General features: G+C 45.0%; 1 protein-coding gene across 7 annotated transcripts in view; it reads left to right on the top strand.

The window, feature by feature from the left end:
- The window catches only part of SNCAIP (synuclein alpha interacting protein), a 164,857-nt gene that overhangs the window by 133,381 nt on the left and 15,365 nt on the right, over positions 1-16,111 (top strand). For all 7 annotated transcript variants that reach the window (XM_086705501.1, XM_086705506.1, XM_086705495.1 and 4 more), the window contains exons 7-8: positions 6,721-6,846; positions 11,690-11,859. In XM_086705501.1, the coding sequence (XP_086561627.1) occupies positions 6,721-6,846; positions 11,690-11,859 (296 nt within the window). The remainder of the gene's footprint in view (positions 1-6,720; positions 6,847-11,689; positions 11,860-16,111) is intronic.

Genomic DNA, 16,111 nt, shown 5'->3' with positions numbered 1-16,111 from the left:
GTTCAAAAAATACCCTTGGAGAATATGACTGCAGTCTTTCTTTAGTGCGAGTCCATGTTAGGTGATAGTTTATGTTGTACCATGGTAACTTCAGTGAATATAAATTATATACAAATATGTATGTATGAGTGTGTGTTTGTATGTATATATCCCATATATATAAATACGACATGTATAACATGTATGTGACACACATATACAACATATATGTATATGTTAATATGTAACGTTCACTCTATGTGCCAGGCACCAAGCCTTTGGAGTTTGTGTACATTATCTCGCTTATTCTTTAAAATAACCCTGTTGGATCCTGTTGTCTGTACCCATTCTGGAGGTGAGAGTCAAGGAAGAAAGTTAAGTGGCTTACACTTGTCTTGTTCCAGTGCCTAGTAAGCAAAGAGTGCACCTCAGCTCAGGCCCTCTGATTTCAGGACCAGATTCTGTTTTGCATCTGCCTGTGTAGGCAATTCCTATAGCCCATTCCCAGCGGCATTGACCTGAGGAAGACTTTCTTACAATTCTGTCTAACAACACGTGGTGATACACAGGTCATCGAAGTCAGTACCTGGTACTAAATTTACGACATGAAGAAAAGAGCAGAAAGAACGCTGACAATTTGCCAAAGCTACTGTCTTTGAAAGAATTACTCCATTTTCTCAGTGTCCTGTCGTGGCGAGCCCCAGTCACAGTATTCCACAAACAGCCATCACAGTTCCTAAGCAATTGCTGAGGATGCCCTTTTCTGGCTTGTACTGGCAAAGGGGAGAATCGAATTTTCGAATGACCAAAAGAATGTAATCACCGATGATCTTCCTAAATCATTTTCAGTATAAAACTGAATGTAATTTATTCCCAAACCGTCTGAATAATCATTTCGTGTTCCTGATTTCATTGGCTTATCTAAAGCCTAGCAAGGAATTTTCCATCCCCGGGGAAAGGCTACCTGTGCTTTTGGTAGAGCTTGCCAAAGAAAAGGAGGAAGGGATTGCATTGCTGTTCTGAGACTCTAAGTAAATAATTGGGCCCCTGGCATTCTTTGTGTCGGGAAATGCTGCTTATGTGTGCCAGCTTCTCTGTTCGCCTCTCGCAGTGGGTTTCTTGTAATCGTGAAGCCATCAGGACCAAAGAAGCGCACATGTCCTTTCTGGGACTGGTTGGGTGATGCTGTGGCCTACTGGACTGGACTAGAGGAAAATACGGAAATCGGGGACCTCGCAGAAGAGCCACGTCAGACGTTTGCCTCACGCTAGTATCAGTCTTCAGGCTGTTATTTCAAGCTGAGAGGCCTTTTTAATGACCCGGAGTACGGCTCTGAGCAGGGCAGCCCAGCAGCGCCTTTCGGAGGGCACTCCTCCCCAAGTGGAAGGCATCGAGGCCCTTTAGAACCACGAGTCCTCCTCTGCCCAGCCATCCCGCATCCGCCGCAGGCACTTATGTAACAGGTAACCTGTGGAGATGCTGAACTTGGAACCGCTACAAGGCTAATATTTTCACAAGGAAGACTGTTATTGAACATTTTTCTAATGGATTCAGCACATGCAGGTTTTTCTGCATCAGGCAGGCACTTGAGTGTGCTCTGCTTTTGTTTCTTCAGTAAATACTGCTGGAAAAGATAGAACAGAGGAAAATTCCTCCCTTGGTTTATTTTAGTTGCCCTCTGCCCCTCATATAGATTCTCAAAGAAGGGGCTCTACGTGACTCCCAATTTGTGTCCTTTTTCTCGCAAAAATTACCTTAAAGACTCCGGTACCGCAGGGCAGCCGGCAGATTTTAGCAGTCTCCTGGAGTGATAGATCTTGGGGTGATAAGAATTGATTTTCCTCCTCTTGACACATGAAGTCTCAGAGGGTGCAATTATTCCATTGCCTGATCGTACGGAGCAGTGCTAGCTACAGGGAGCACGGAGGTGAAAACTGCAGGGAAACTCCCGGAAAAAGCAGGGATGTCCTCCAGTCAGCCTGCTTTGCTGTCCCTGGAGAGAGTTGTTACCGGCCAAACAGTAGAGACAGAATTGTCTCAAGTCAAAGCTACCCTGTGTCACGGGTGCTGTTTTATTTCACCACGAAGGCTCTGAGGGTCTGGCCCACGCTCCCAGCAAAGCTGTCGTGCCCTCAGCAGTTTGGGGGCTTCAGCCCATTCTGCACCGGTCATTGGTTCAGTGGGTTCTGTGTTCCTTGTGACCGTTGTGTTTCTGAGTCTCCCCTGTCACTTTTGGTAAGGACATCCTGCTGTGAAAACAACCTCCCTCATAGCACTCAGCGTGTACCAAGAGCACCTTTGTCTACACTGGGTGCATTCTGCATTTTATTTTTTGTGTTTATTTATTTATTTTGAGAGAGCGCAGGGGAGGGGCAGAGAGAGGGAGACAGAGAATCCCAAGCAGGCTCCACACCGTCAGCTCGCAGCCTGACACAGGGCTTGAACCCACGAACCATGAGATCATGACCTGAGCCGAAACCAAGAACAGGATGCTTAACCAACTGAGCTACCCAGGCACCCCGCATTCAGCGTTTGAAATGTTGGCCCTGACACAGATCAAAACAAAATAAAACAAAACAAAAAACAAAGGGATAGAATGATCAGGGACAAGTTTTGAAAAAAAGGAACAGAGCAGCAATTCCTACAGCGATAGGCATGCAGGCAAGAGGCTACATGCGATTGTTTTTCCACGATCGACTTGAAAAAAGCAAAATATTCTGTGGACTTGATTGTTTCACTGTCACCGGATAGAAATAAGAAAACAACACTCAAAGTACTGAGATTGCAGACAAAAGCAAAATAGAAAAATGTCTGATTAGCCAAAGCACCCATCCGCTCTCCAGGGACTGATCTTTGAAACAGCGTAAGCAACACAGAGCTCCATAAACCCACAGACTGATGGGCTGTTAATTGTGCTTTCTGTGACCCAAGCGTGCAAAATGAGTGTGTCCATTACGGATTCAGGGGTCATGGGTCAGTGAGTGGCTGTGGATACTCGTACTGAGTAGACAGATAGCAGAGGCCTGGAGAACAGTGGCTCCGTGTCTGATCTTAAATCCTAGCCCTGCCATTTACTAGCTCAGGGGTCTTGGAGACGTTTATTATTATTTTTAAATAGAAAAGATCTCTCTGGACCTCAGTTTGTTCATCTCTAACATGGAGATAAAAGTGGTTTATTTGCCAGGGGGCAAAAAGCCGCATGAACACTGCCCGTTGCTGACACATAGTAGACATTAGATAAATGTTGCTTCTTAGGATTATTGGGTATCTTCCAATTTCCTGTTTTATTGATCTCAATATTGTTCAATTGACTTATTTCACCATAAGTAAAACATAAGGGAAACTTGACACTGAATTATTTAGGCCTTAACCTGTTTAACAAGTTCTCGGATACACTTTTTGTTCACATTTTACCGTCTCTGGATTCTGCATTTATCTTACAATATATGACACCCTGAAATTGTGGCTGGCCATTTTTTTACATTTTAACATCTCAAAAACCAGACTGAATTCTACCTTTGATAGTATATTAGATTCGATGATCTCTGATTGCAGAAGAGGGTGCCTCCTTTGGAACTTACAGTCATAATGAAAACTGTAGACCCTTTACTGATTGAGGCCAACAAGAGACCTGTGGAACGCTTTGCAGTGACATTTTTTTATTAGACTTTGTCCAGCAAATCTCATAAATTACATGTATTAATTGCCCCATGAAACGACTTGCATTGCCTTTAACAACACACAAAACGCCCCAATAAAACAGATTACCAAAAGAGCAGAAAATCCCCAGAAGAGAAAACCAGGACATGAAGGAAGTTTTCAGTCAATAGATAAAAACCGAACGTCTAGATGAGTGTGTGGGCGGCTGGGTAGAATGTTAAGTTGGAGAGGCATTCTGTAAAATGGAAATAATCCAGAAGGGCCTCTCGATCCTTACAACTTCACTGGATGTTCTCTGAAAGCAGTGAATTACGGCAAAATGAAAATCAGAAATGACATTTTTTAAACATTTCCCTGACACACACAACACACACGCAGGCGTGCACAGAAAGAGAGCGCTAAATGTCTAAGAAGAGAGGTAGCCATCACTGCATATGTATATTTAATACACATGTATCTCATAAGGCCCTTCTCAGTTGGAGAAAATAGCTGTATTTTTTCTCCTTACTAGATATTGGTCGAGTAAGTCACTCTTTACGTTATAGTCCCATCGATTTCTGCTGGCATGTTCTCCCGAATCAGAGCAGAAAACGGCATTTTCTCTGAGACTGGATGCTGACCATGCTTTTACCCAAACCCGGGAATTCAAGACCTTTTGTTTTCATGAAGTTTATCAAACAACAGGCTGATTCTGTAGCTTCTTATTAAAGTAAATTGCCCACTACCAAACACAAAACTGAAATTTGAGGTGCTGGGCAAAGACCTGCCTTGTTCTGAACAGTAGAATAATGGTTCTTCCTTTATATAAGTCTTGTGTCTTGAATTGGAATGTAATTATAAGGGAGAGTTATCCATGGCATCAGAAGAAAAGAAGGCAGGTTATCGAACAACGTGGATTGAACCTGACTTGAAAGACCATCAGGAGCCAAGGCAGCTCTTGCCTTATACAGACCGTGGCCTGTCTGCCCAGATTTTCAAGCCCCTGCAAAGTCGAGGTGTCCAGATTCTTCTCCCTACTTTTACAGGGGAAAATGTCTAGTCGTATGAAATGCTATATCCCATTTTCTACAACCCTATCATTAATAGAAGAATAGACTTCTCCACTATGCTATTAATTGAGTCTGAAAAATATGAAAATGTGCCTGACGAGAAGGTGCGCATAGGATATTTCTGACTATCTTGCGTTCCCCTGAACTTTACTTGCTAAAGAAGGGAGCTGCTAGAGTATCAGAGAGTATATACTTGTCTTCTTTGGCTTTCTGATTGGTAAAACAAGGGTGTTCGAGTGGGATGACTCCTAAAATCTCTCCCACTCTGCCATTTTAACATCCCATGATTGAATATCATAGAGCAAACCAGGTCACTGCATACCTGAGAATGACCCACCTAGATGACAGGGCCATCTTTTTCACCAGTCGAATCACGACAGCCCGCCCTCTTGATGTTTCCATGTCTTATCCATCGACTTCAAACCAGTTGGTTATGTTTGTTAACCTGAGATATGTCCACTCACCCAGGTCTTCCAAGATCACACGGCAGAATCATCTGGCTCCAAATAAAAGTAATACCCCTTCCTCATTAGGAAAAATAAAATTGTTCTACCTTGTGCCTTTGAAGCATCACCTGCTCTGATCCAAATATCAGCCCCAAACCCCCATCCACGTTTGCCTCGGAAGACGAGGACAAGCACTTTAGTCTACCCTCATCCAGATTGTAGCTCCCAGCCTGGCCTCCAGGGCCTTCCTTCTCCACCTCATTCTCCAAGGATGTTCAGGGTTTGATGTTCTACAAGGTCTGTCTGCTTTTGCCGCTGACACCCTGCTTTCCCTGGGTGCCCTCTTGGTAGTTTATAGGCATTCATTACATTTTTCTCTTCTTGCTCTTTAGGGGTCTTACTCTCTGCTTGCTCACATGGGAAGAGTGTGGTGGGAATATTCATTCTGTCCCTGATGTCACCAATGCCTTCATAAACAGTGCCCTGCTTCCCCCGTAAAGGGCGAAGCCCTGAAGGGGTTGGCTGTTTTTATCCAACATTCCTTTAGCAGATTAGTTGGCATGTTCAGAAGGTGAAGGCAAATTTAATCCAGAAAAGTATAAAAGTTCATGACCAGTCAGAGCAAGTAACTGGAAAAAAAAAAAAAATCCTTTAGAAGGCTAAGGAGAGGTTCAAGGCTATTTCAAACACATGATCATCCTTTTAAATGTCAAATTCCACTCACTAAACTTCACGCTGTTGTTTTTACCACTCTCTTATTTTTTTTTTAACATTGTATTTAATTCTTCTATTTTAAAACAGTGAAATCCCATCCCCCTGCTTTCTCCTGAGGCCAAAGATAACATGAAAATACCACAAAAGACCCAGTGGGTAAAATGCAAACGGATTTTGGCAACACACTGAGCACTCTGTGTCTTTGCTCTTGAAAGGCTGTGCTCAGACATTGGGTGAATAACACAGAATAAGGGAAACCTTTACCTTTAAAACCTCACCAACATTTGGTCAGAAAAATCCAAAAGGTCCTGGTTTTATTTTGGTGAGGTTCTTCTGCTTAAGCAACTTAAGCTGTTGCCTCTCTCTGACAGCCTGTTGATTGCAAGAGGTCTGGGATTAGGAAGGCATGGTTGAAGCATTATCAACTTCAAAGGATAAGTTGCTTATCTCAGTGTCTGAGGTTTTATAATATTCTTGAACCCTAAAGACGGTGTAACAAAATAACACGAACGTTGCCTTGGCGTCAAAAGACTTCGATTTTGGCCCTCACTTTGGATCTGTCTAGGTGTGTGACTTTGAGGAGGTACTCAAATTTCTACAAATCAGTTTTCCATCTCTAGTGGATGTCAGCGCGACAAGAACGTTTCGGACATAAGTTCCTGCTCTTAAGAGTCTCTAAGCATTCCTCTTATGTTGACTTGAGTCAGAGAGAAGCATGGATTTTCAGTTCACAATGAATGGGTATTTTCTGCTGATAGGGTCAACCTGGTGGTATGTAAGCTTCCCAAGTTAGAAGTTTTGCTTGCCTCTGTGTTTTACTTTAGACTTATGACATGATATTCCATTAATTGCAACTGTCTGTGTGTTTATAGGAAAAAATTCTTCTTTGGCTTCTTCAGTTTATGCAAGAACAGGGCATCTCGCTGGATGAAGTGGACCAAGATGGCAACAGTGCCGTCCACGTAGCCTCACAGCATGGCTACCTCGGGTGCATACAGGTACGCAGGCTCTGCTGCTTTGAAGAGAGAAATGAGTTTATCAAGCAATGAAACAAAAAAAACTGACGTTTTGTTTACTGGAAGAAATATGTGCGTGAAGTCAGCTTTTTCCATTATAGTCAATAATAAGGAATGAAGTAGATATAGTTGTATTTCCAGAAATCCACACAAATGTTGGCTTAAAGAGTCCTAGAAGTTTCTCCTTGAGTGTTGAAGGCTGTCAAAAGGGACTAGAGACAGAGGGCTGTGGTTTGCCCGCTTGCTCTGGGGCAGGACTGAGCTTCTCAAATGCCGTCAGAAAGGCCCAGAATTGATTACAGGGAGGCCACCGGAGGGCCATTGCTCCCCTTAGCCCTCAGGCAGGCCAGGCAGGGTCTTGGTTGGCCAGCCACTCTACCCAACAGCCTCAGGAGGCCTCATCCATGTAGCCCTACATGCCTCACAAGTATTACCATGGTCTATGTGTGCAAAGGTGTACGAAGGCTGGGGAGCAGAGCCACTGGAGAGGTGAGGAGGCTCTTCTCCCTGCCCCCCAGCCACCTGAGAGAGGATCCAGGAGGGCTGCTTAGAACACCTAGAGTTCCCACAAGAAGAGGAGTTGGAATCTTCCCCTCAGCCGAACGCTCTGTTGCAGGAACCTGAGCCAGACCCAGTGCCGCCATTGTAATAACACATGACTGAAAGCCCAGTGAGGGTCCTCAGAAGTTCGGGGCATATGTGCATGTAAAACCAGATAAACCCCTTTTCTTAAAAAATGCTAAGGCCCTGAGTGATAAAGCAAAGAGAGACAGTAACCAACAAGAAAGAGGGGTGACCCTGTGAGGGAAGGAGAGGCTTTGCATTGGAAACAAAGTTTGAATTTGGCCGGGAATTTGATGTATGAAGGCGTAATTACCAGAGTCAGACCATTCACCCCATTCGTATCGTGGACAATGACCCAGTATCTTTGGATGTGTTACCACATCTTCTTGAAATGTAAGAAAGCTCCCTCCTGACTGACAGCATATGACTGAAGGCTGTGATTAAAGAAAGTACCTTTAACCTCAATGAGTTCACAACATTCAGAATAAGCTCGGCGCGTAGAACAGCTCGAAGGAAGCCCCGGTCTTTTTTTTTTTTTTTTTTTTTTTTTTTACCTTATTACACGTTGTTTCTTTTATTGCAACTCAGTGTGCTGATTTAACAGGAACTTACTGATGTCCTACTGTGTGCAGGGTAGGTTGTCGCCAAAAGACAAAATCTGATGGGGTGCCTGGGTGGCTCAGTCTGTTAAGTGTCCGACTTGGGCTCAGGTCACGATCTCAGAGTTCATGAGTTAGAGTCCCACATCGGGCTCTCTGCTGTCAGCATGGGGCCCGCTGCAGATCTTCTGCCCCTGTCTCTCTCTGCCCCTACCCCTTTCTCTCTCTAAATGAGTAAGTAAATACATACCTATATACATACATAAATTAGAGAGAGAGAGAGAGAGAGAGAAAATCCGGGCATTGAGAACCAGTCACTTATGAAGGTAGAAGGGACTCTACTCTGGAAATGACAGGAGAAGATCTGGAAAAGCTGTCAGTGTGAAAGGCAAGAGGTTCATAAAAGCAAAAGGCAGAGGTAACAGCACAACGCTCTTTGGAGCGTCCGCTCTTTGGAGACCAATGTTGAAAGGAAGTATTCCAAGTGTCTGGAGGTTTCCCCACTAATGTTGGCAAAGTGTGCATCTTCTCATTTAAGGTGCCACACTGCAAAAGCAGTGATAAGAAATGAGAGCAAAGAGAAAAATTTAAATTACTCCCAGGATTTCTGGAAGATGAAAGGACTGTAGCAGGACTATTTTGTGGAGGAAAACAATAATTGAATAAAAACCAAAACCTTCCAATTTTTCCATTTAGCAAAACCCTCAAATATTTAATCATCTTGAACTTCTTTCATCAGCTAATAAGTGACCGACAGCCAAAGAAAACCAGCTGATATCACTAATTCTGTTTGGGATCTTGGTTATTTTTCTTTTATATGTGAACAGAGGCTGTCTGTGCTTTTAGGCCATTCATCTCTCCACTTAACACAAATGATGTTTTTGGCACTAGATACTGTGGCTGTGGAAACTTGGATAATCTTGGAAGCGGGTCTGTCCACTGGGTGTGAGATTTAAAAGGGGGGGAAAAAAGATACAGAGAGACTGAGGGTAGGCCGGGGTCGGGGGCGATCGCAAGGGCCCTTTTGAGGTGAGGTGGAGACTGAGTATGGAAAACTGCAGAGGCCAGAGGCCGGGGGTCAAGGGAGTGGTAACAGCAGGTGTTTACAGGGATGCCCTGGGAGGGCTGCAGGAGCTCAGGGCCGAGGTGATCTGCCTGCCACTTCTGTCAGGCTGGCGGCAGTGGCTTCGGGGCACATCGGCCTTTCGTGGTGAGTGACCAGGAGGCTCCGAACCGTTAAACCAGGAGGCTCCAAAGTTCCTCATGACCCCTCAGTGTAAGCCATCTAGGAATTTGAAAACCACAGGTGTTTCGGGGCGCCTGGGTGGCTCAGTTGGTCAAGTGTCCAATTTCGGCAAAGGTCATGATCTCATGGTTCGTGGGTTCGAGCCCCGCATGGGGCTCTGTGCTGACAGCTCGGAGCCTGGAGCCTGCTTCGGATTCTGTGTCTCCTTCTCTCTCTGCCCCTCCCCCAATCATGCGCTCCCTCTCTCTCTCTCTCTCTCTCTCTCTCTGTCTCTCTCTCAAAAATAAATGAATGTTAAAATTTTTTTTTAAAAATCACAGGTGTTTCTTTTGGAAGCAATAGTACCTTTGACTCATAAATCCAGAGATACATTTCTTCTTGATAGTGTCAAAGACTATGTCAGATTGTGGCAGTTGACTAATACTGATGGGACAGCTTTTCCAATGTCACCACAGTATAAATAGAAAAAAAGTTTTGATTTTTTTTTAAGGTTTATTTATTTGCGGGGTGCCCGGGTGGCTCAGTCTGTTGAGTGACCGACTGGCTCAGGTCATGATCCCACGATTTGTGAGTTCAAACCCCGCATCGGGCTCTGTGCTAACAGCTCAGAGCCTGGAGCCTGCTTCGGATTCTGTGTCTCCCCCTCCTCTTTGTGCTCTGTCTCTCTCTCTCTCAAAAATAAACAAACGTTAAAAAAATTTTTTAAAAAAGTTTATTTATTTGCGAGAAGGAGTGGGGGACAGACGGCGGGGGGAGAGAATCCCAAGCAGGGTCTGCGTTGTCAGCACAGAGCCCGATGCGACGCTGGGTCTCATGAACCCGTGACATCATGACCTGAGCCGAATTCAGGAGTCAGACACTCACCCGACGGAGCCACCCAGGCACCCTGATTTTTTTTTTTTTTTTTTTTAATTACTGGTGTCAACCATGGTCCATCAAGTCTCTCTTCTTTACTAATGATGACCTTGGCCGGGTTCCATAACTTTCTGCTTGCTTGCGACGTAACATTGCTCCAAACCAGTTTAAAATCTCAATCTTCTATACTCTGGTTTCTCTTCAGATCGCATAAATCTTTCGCCTTTTAAAATCTCAGTCTTCTGATTCAAAGTATTCTGCTCTCCAACCCAGATTAGACTCAGGGTTCAAGGGACTTGGCCAGGAGACAGAGGCATGATTGGCTTTGTACACCCGTCTCCTATCCCTTCCCCCATTCCTATTCTCCTCTCTCTTCTGGGCTCAGTGTTGGAGACAAGGAAGAGATAGGAGAGAAAAGTCAACTGACTCTTTGCTTAACGTCAGAGGTCATGGCACTCTCCCTGAAAGCTGTCGTTGCTTCTTTGGCTCACTGTGGTTGGCCACTAATGTCCTCTGTGGCAGCCTTCAGATGCCGACCCTCTGCTGGGCTTGGTGGGTGAGGCCTCTCTGGAGCCTCCCCACTGATACCTGACGGGAGACATCTGGCCCTAGCATCACATCCTTGTCCCCCATACGCTTCCCTCTGCCCGTGTAACACCTCCCTGCTCTTGCTGCTGGAGAACCCTCTCCTTCTCTAAGCAGCATGATAGCCAGCTCACCGCAAGCCCCCTTCTGTAACGTCTGCTCAATTGATGGGTCATGTTCTTGCCCAACACGTGGTGGGAGTGTGGGTTGCTTCACAGCCCCTCCAGATCATTTTTCTCGAGTTCTTTTTCTATCCGCTGCAGTAGGCTCAGCCACAGATCACGCGTGCTTCCCAAGCAAATAGGAACAGGTAAACAAAATTCCACTCTGTCCTCTTTACACGCATCCCCAACTCCTTAAAAAAAAGAATTATATTTATTTTTGAGAGCGAGAGAGACAGAGCATGAGCAGGGCAGGGACAGAGAGAGAGGGAGACACAGAATCCAAAGCAGGCTCCAGGCCCTGAGCTGTCAGCACAGAGCCCGATGCGGGGCTCGAACTCACAGACCGGACCATGAGATCATAACCGAGCCACCCAGGCACCCCTCGCATCCCCAACTTTATGGGCCCACACACTGAAAGAGACAGAGCAGCTCACCACCACCTCTCCCTGCTCAGGAGGCAGCCTCCTGGGGACAGCATCAGGCCCGCCCCTTACAGCTCCTTGGAGGCTCGGTGGGATCCGAAGCAGTGACATTGGCTCTCAATGTCATTGAGAGCTCTCAATGACATTGGCTCTGCTGCACTTTTGTAGGCTCTGGGGAAAGTGATAGCAGCTCCTGCAACCTCGCCAGAACCTCTCTTTTGCGTGTCATGGTCCCCCCTCGCCCGCTACCCCAGCCCGCTCTGGGCTCCCGTAACTGGTTTGGGACTAACAGGAAAAGTTCCATTCGCCTTTCTGTTACAGTCCTATGAAAAAACAAAAATGCTGCAGGGGAGGTCTTGGAATGACACGTGCCTTTGCATTTTCTGACAGACATTGGTTGAATACGGAGCAAATGTCACCATGCACAACCACGCCGGGGAGAAGCCCTCCCAGAGCGCCGAGCGCCACGGGCACACCCTGTGCTCCCGGTACCTGGTGGTGGTGGAGACCTGCATGTCGCTGGCCTCTCAGGTGGTGAAGCTGACCAAGCAGCTGAAGGAGTAAGTGACCCATTCTTGCCGTGACCACCGAGACTGGCTTGTCATCCCTTCGCTTAGGTTTGAGCCAGGTGCTTTGGTTGTAGCAGTCTCATGCTGGTTGAACAGGGAATTCCTAGCCTTCCTCTCTCGGCTTTTCTTCTTCTGTCCCAGGTCTTCCCGGCCAGCACCCGTGCCGCAGGTACCAGAGGCAAATTGACGTTTAAACAAACAGTGCAGAGCAAACTTCCTAAGCAGGGAACGTAAGGTGTGTGGGATGACAGACGGGCTCTCTCTGTGTGCGTATCTCCGGGGCCAACTTCTTAGCGGTCATAGAAAGAACACACAGGCAGCGTCCCCAGACTCCTGTCCTTTATGTGCTAGGAAATCATTAAGTGCCTGAGAGAGAAAAACAAAAAACAAAAAAAGCAAAAAACTAGAGATAGACCCATTTCCCAGCTTTGCAAAAGAGAAATGTGTATTTGAGGAATTACAGACAGATGATCTGGCAACCATCACCAGTAAATTTATTAGAAAAATTAAGCAGACGATTCGTGACTCTTCAGAACGCAGAAGAGTGTTCGGTCAGCGTGATGTTACTTAAAAGCTTCTTGGTCTAGACGGAGTGAGTTCTGTTCTCGCCAAGATTATTGAACGGCTACCCACTGCTTACCTAGACGTCGGGAACCATTTGTGGGAGGTTGTCAGGATAAGCGTGAAGAGAGGGGGACAGTGGAGAAGCTGTCAGGTAGGTCTCTAGCAGGATGAAGATCAAGGTGCCGACAGCACTTTAGAGGATTAAAGTCAGACTGGGAAACACCAGCCGAATGACAGTTACTGTATTGGGGAGGGAATCACTAAAAATCGGAATCAACATTCAGAGTCATGTTGACAGATTAGGAGGATGAACCCTAAAAATTAAATGTTAGAAGCAAAATACGAAGTGTTTTAAATTATTTTTAAAAACCTTCTTTTTCCCAGTTGAAAAGAGATGTATGGTGGATGGCAGGCCTTACCTGATTACAGGTGTAACCAGGCCACAGTCTGGCACGTCCCCGGACCCTCCAGCTCTTCTCTAAGCTTGGCAAAACCTTGGTCTCCCTACTTCCCCCGCTCTTGTCTCAGAGGCCAGGTCTCTCTGTACCCTCCTGCCCTCCCTACTAGAATGCCCTCTTTAGTGAAAACCCAGTTAGGTTTTCACTGGAAACAGGACTTAAAAATTGAGGATGTTTGTTGGGATGAGCGCTGGGTATTGTATTATATGTAAGTGATGAATCCCTGGGTTCTATTCCTGAAGGCATTGTTACACAGTATATTAACGAAGTTGAATTGAAATAAGTAAATTTTAAAGATTAAAAAAAATGTTTCTTTTATGTATTTTGAGAGAGGAAAAAAAAGAGCATGAGCAGGGGAGGGGCAGAGAGAGAGGGAGAGAGGGAATCCCAGGCAGGCTCCCTGCCATCAGTGCAGAGTCTGACTCGGGATTTTGTTACAGACTGTGAGATGACCTGAGCTGAAATCAAGAGCCAGACGCTTAGCCAACTGAGCCACCCAGGTGCCCCTAAATAAATAAATTTTAAAAAGAAATAAAATAAAAATTGTAATGGGAAGAATAAAGCAAAATTAAACATTAAAGGGGTTCCCTCCAAGTATCCTCTGCCCAGTTACACAAATCTCCCCAGGGGGAGGGAGCAAAGTGAGCTTTAAGAACTTCTTGTAACTGAGGGGAAAATGCCCACAAACTGACAACTCAGTAAGTTACGTTTCCATAGCGAACATCCTTGTACACGTGTCTTTAGGTACATGTGTAGGTATTTCTAAAGCTAAGCTCCTAGAAAGGCAATTGCTAGAACACAGGGCATAAGTATTTAAAATGTGGATAGATCCTTCCGGAAATATTGTAGCAATATCCCTGCCCCCCAGTAGTGTATGGGGGGGGGGGCGCCATTCAGAGGAGCTTTCAAATAATCCAGTAGAATTTTTTTTTTCTAAAGATTCATACTCGAAAAGACCAAAAAACATGGTCCTCAGTCTCTATACCGTGGAGTTGTGAGCTCTTCATGAGCTATAATAGCTGTTTTATTGGTGAGCAGTTCAAGGTCAGGGTCTTGGCTGCCTTCCCTGTTGATGGGCCTAGGATAAAATACACATGTATGCTAATAGATAACAGCTCTTCTGCTGTTTCCAAAGCTGAATGCTGTAGCCAGTTATCGTTAGGCCAGTGACAAGATAAAATATGAGAAGTTATGTTGTAGACCCTGGTCTTTTACTTACCATGTTCCTCAGTGAGATAGGTGAAACTAGAAGTGAAAAGGGAAGTCCACTTAGTCTAGCCACAGCACCCTATACCCTTCAAGCTCCAGGGCACCAACAACACAGAAAGGTGAAAAAGGAGGGTTGAAAAATAAGAGTTTTTCTAGTCCAAAATTTTGAGTGAGAGTGCTGAATGCCTTTTCCTACTAGAATAACTTTACTAACTCTTTATCATTATAAAGATAATTACTATTTAAAAATGGCAACCTCCAGGGGTGCCTGGGTGGCTCAGTCAGTTAAGTGTCCGACTCTTGATTTTGGCTCAGGTCATGATCTCATGGTCCATGAGTTCAAGGCCCACAGCGGGCCCTGTGCTGACGGCGTGGAACCTGCTTGGGATTCTGTCTCCCTCTCTCTCTTCCCCTCCCCTGCTGTCTTTTTATCTCTCTCTCTCCCTCTCTCTCTCTCTCAAAACAAGTAAATAAAAAATTTTTAAAAAAATTTAAATGGCAACCTTCAGCTCTGTTAGAAGTCCTCATGTACAAGCCAAGGTCTCCCTGGTTGAATTATGTCCTGTCCTAAAAATAAAAGATAAATTGAAGTCCTAACCTCTAGTACCTCAGAATGTATGCCTGTTTGGAGATGGGGTCTTTATAGAAGGAATCAAGTTAAAATGATCTCACAAACCCTGAGATCATGACCCGAGCTGAAGTCGGATGCTTAACCAACTGAGCCACCCAGGCGCCCCTGCTGTCTCCTTCTTTAGACAATTAAATTTTCAGTAGGTGAGTCACAGAACGAGTGAGATAAACTGAGATCACAGACTTTTCTTTTCTTAGGGATGAAATGTTAGGACTAAAACTGACCATGTCTGAAAAACAGAGTACTTGGGGAGATGGCAGGGTATCCTCGTGGTCTGATCTCACAGAACTAGGTTTAGGTGGCCAGTGGTTGTTGAGTGTGTGCGGTGACACTCAGCAAGGAGAACGCTAGGCTTCCTCAAGCCTGTATCTAAAGTCTGGCGGTCGTCATAAGAACACTTGTAATTCATTCATCTGGTTCCACACCCTGGCCCATGAGAGAGAGTACCATTTTTGATGCTACCTGTATTCATTTTCTACTCCTATAAGAAATCAGCACACACCTAGTGGCTTAAAACAACACAAATTCATCTTGCAACTCTGTAGGTCTGAAACTCGGAATGGGTCTCCAGATTAAAATTGAGTTGTCTGCAGGCTATGTTGCTTTCTGGAGGCTCTAGAATGAGAGTCCGGTTGCAGAATCAGTTCCTTGTGGTCGTAGGACCAAGGTTCCCTTCTTTTGCTGGCTGTCAGCTGAGGGTCACCGCCAGCACCTAGAGGCCGCTGCATTCCTTGGCTCCTGGCCCCTTCCTTCCTCTTCAGAGCCAGCACTCACAGATGGAGTCCTCACAGTGAGTGCGTCTGACCTCATCTTCCTCCTCCTCACTGTTAAAGACATGTGGTTGGATGGCATAACCAATAATAATAACCTAAGATAGCCTCCCTGGTTTCCTGTCAGCCAATAACAACCTTAATTCTATCTGCAACACCAAATCTCTTTTGCCGCATAAGATAACGTATATTCTCACCTTCCAGGGATTAGAATCTGATGGCCATCCTTGGGGGGTGGCGGGTGGTCATAAAATGAATAAAGAGTTCAGTAAATACTGCTTATTCTTCTAAAGTCAGAATCAGTTGGATTTACTTTTTTCAAGTTCTCTAATTATGTTTTCTAAACAGATGTTAATTTCCGTCACCTGCGGCATTTAACTGATTTTTCTTAAATTTAAAGCACGTTCTGATACCATTTAAAGTACATTCCGCTTTTATGTCCAGAATAAATTGAGCGTTGCCATACCAGGTTTCCCTTTATGTAAGAAAATGCTAAGTTATTTCATTGTTTTTACCCCCTGTGGAAATAGTCTGCTTTTGTTGCTCTTATTCTGCTCTTTTCTGATCACTGCATTAATACAATTACTTTAAAGATTTAAACAGTGTGGAAA

This window comes from Puma concolor, chromosome A1, assembly GCF_028749965.1.
Source record: "Puma concolor isolate L17-30 chromosome A1, mPumCon1.1.hap2, whole genome shotgun sequence".
In the NCBI taxonomy this organism is placed as follows: Eukaryota; Metazoa; Chordata; class Mammalia; order Carnivora; family Felidae; genus Puma; species Puma concolor.
The sequence above is the reverse complement of the archived record's forward strand: the minus strand, read 5'-3'. Positions and strand labels throughout refer to the sequence as shown.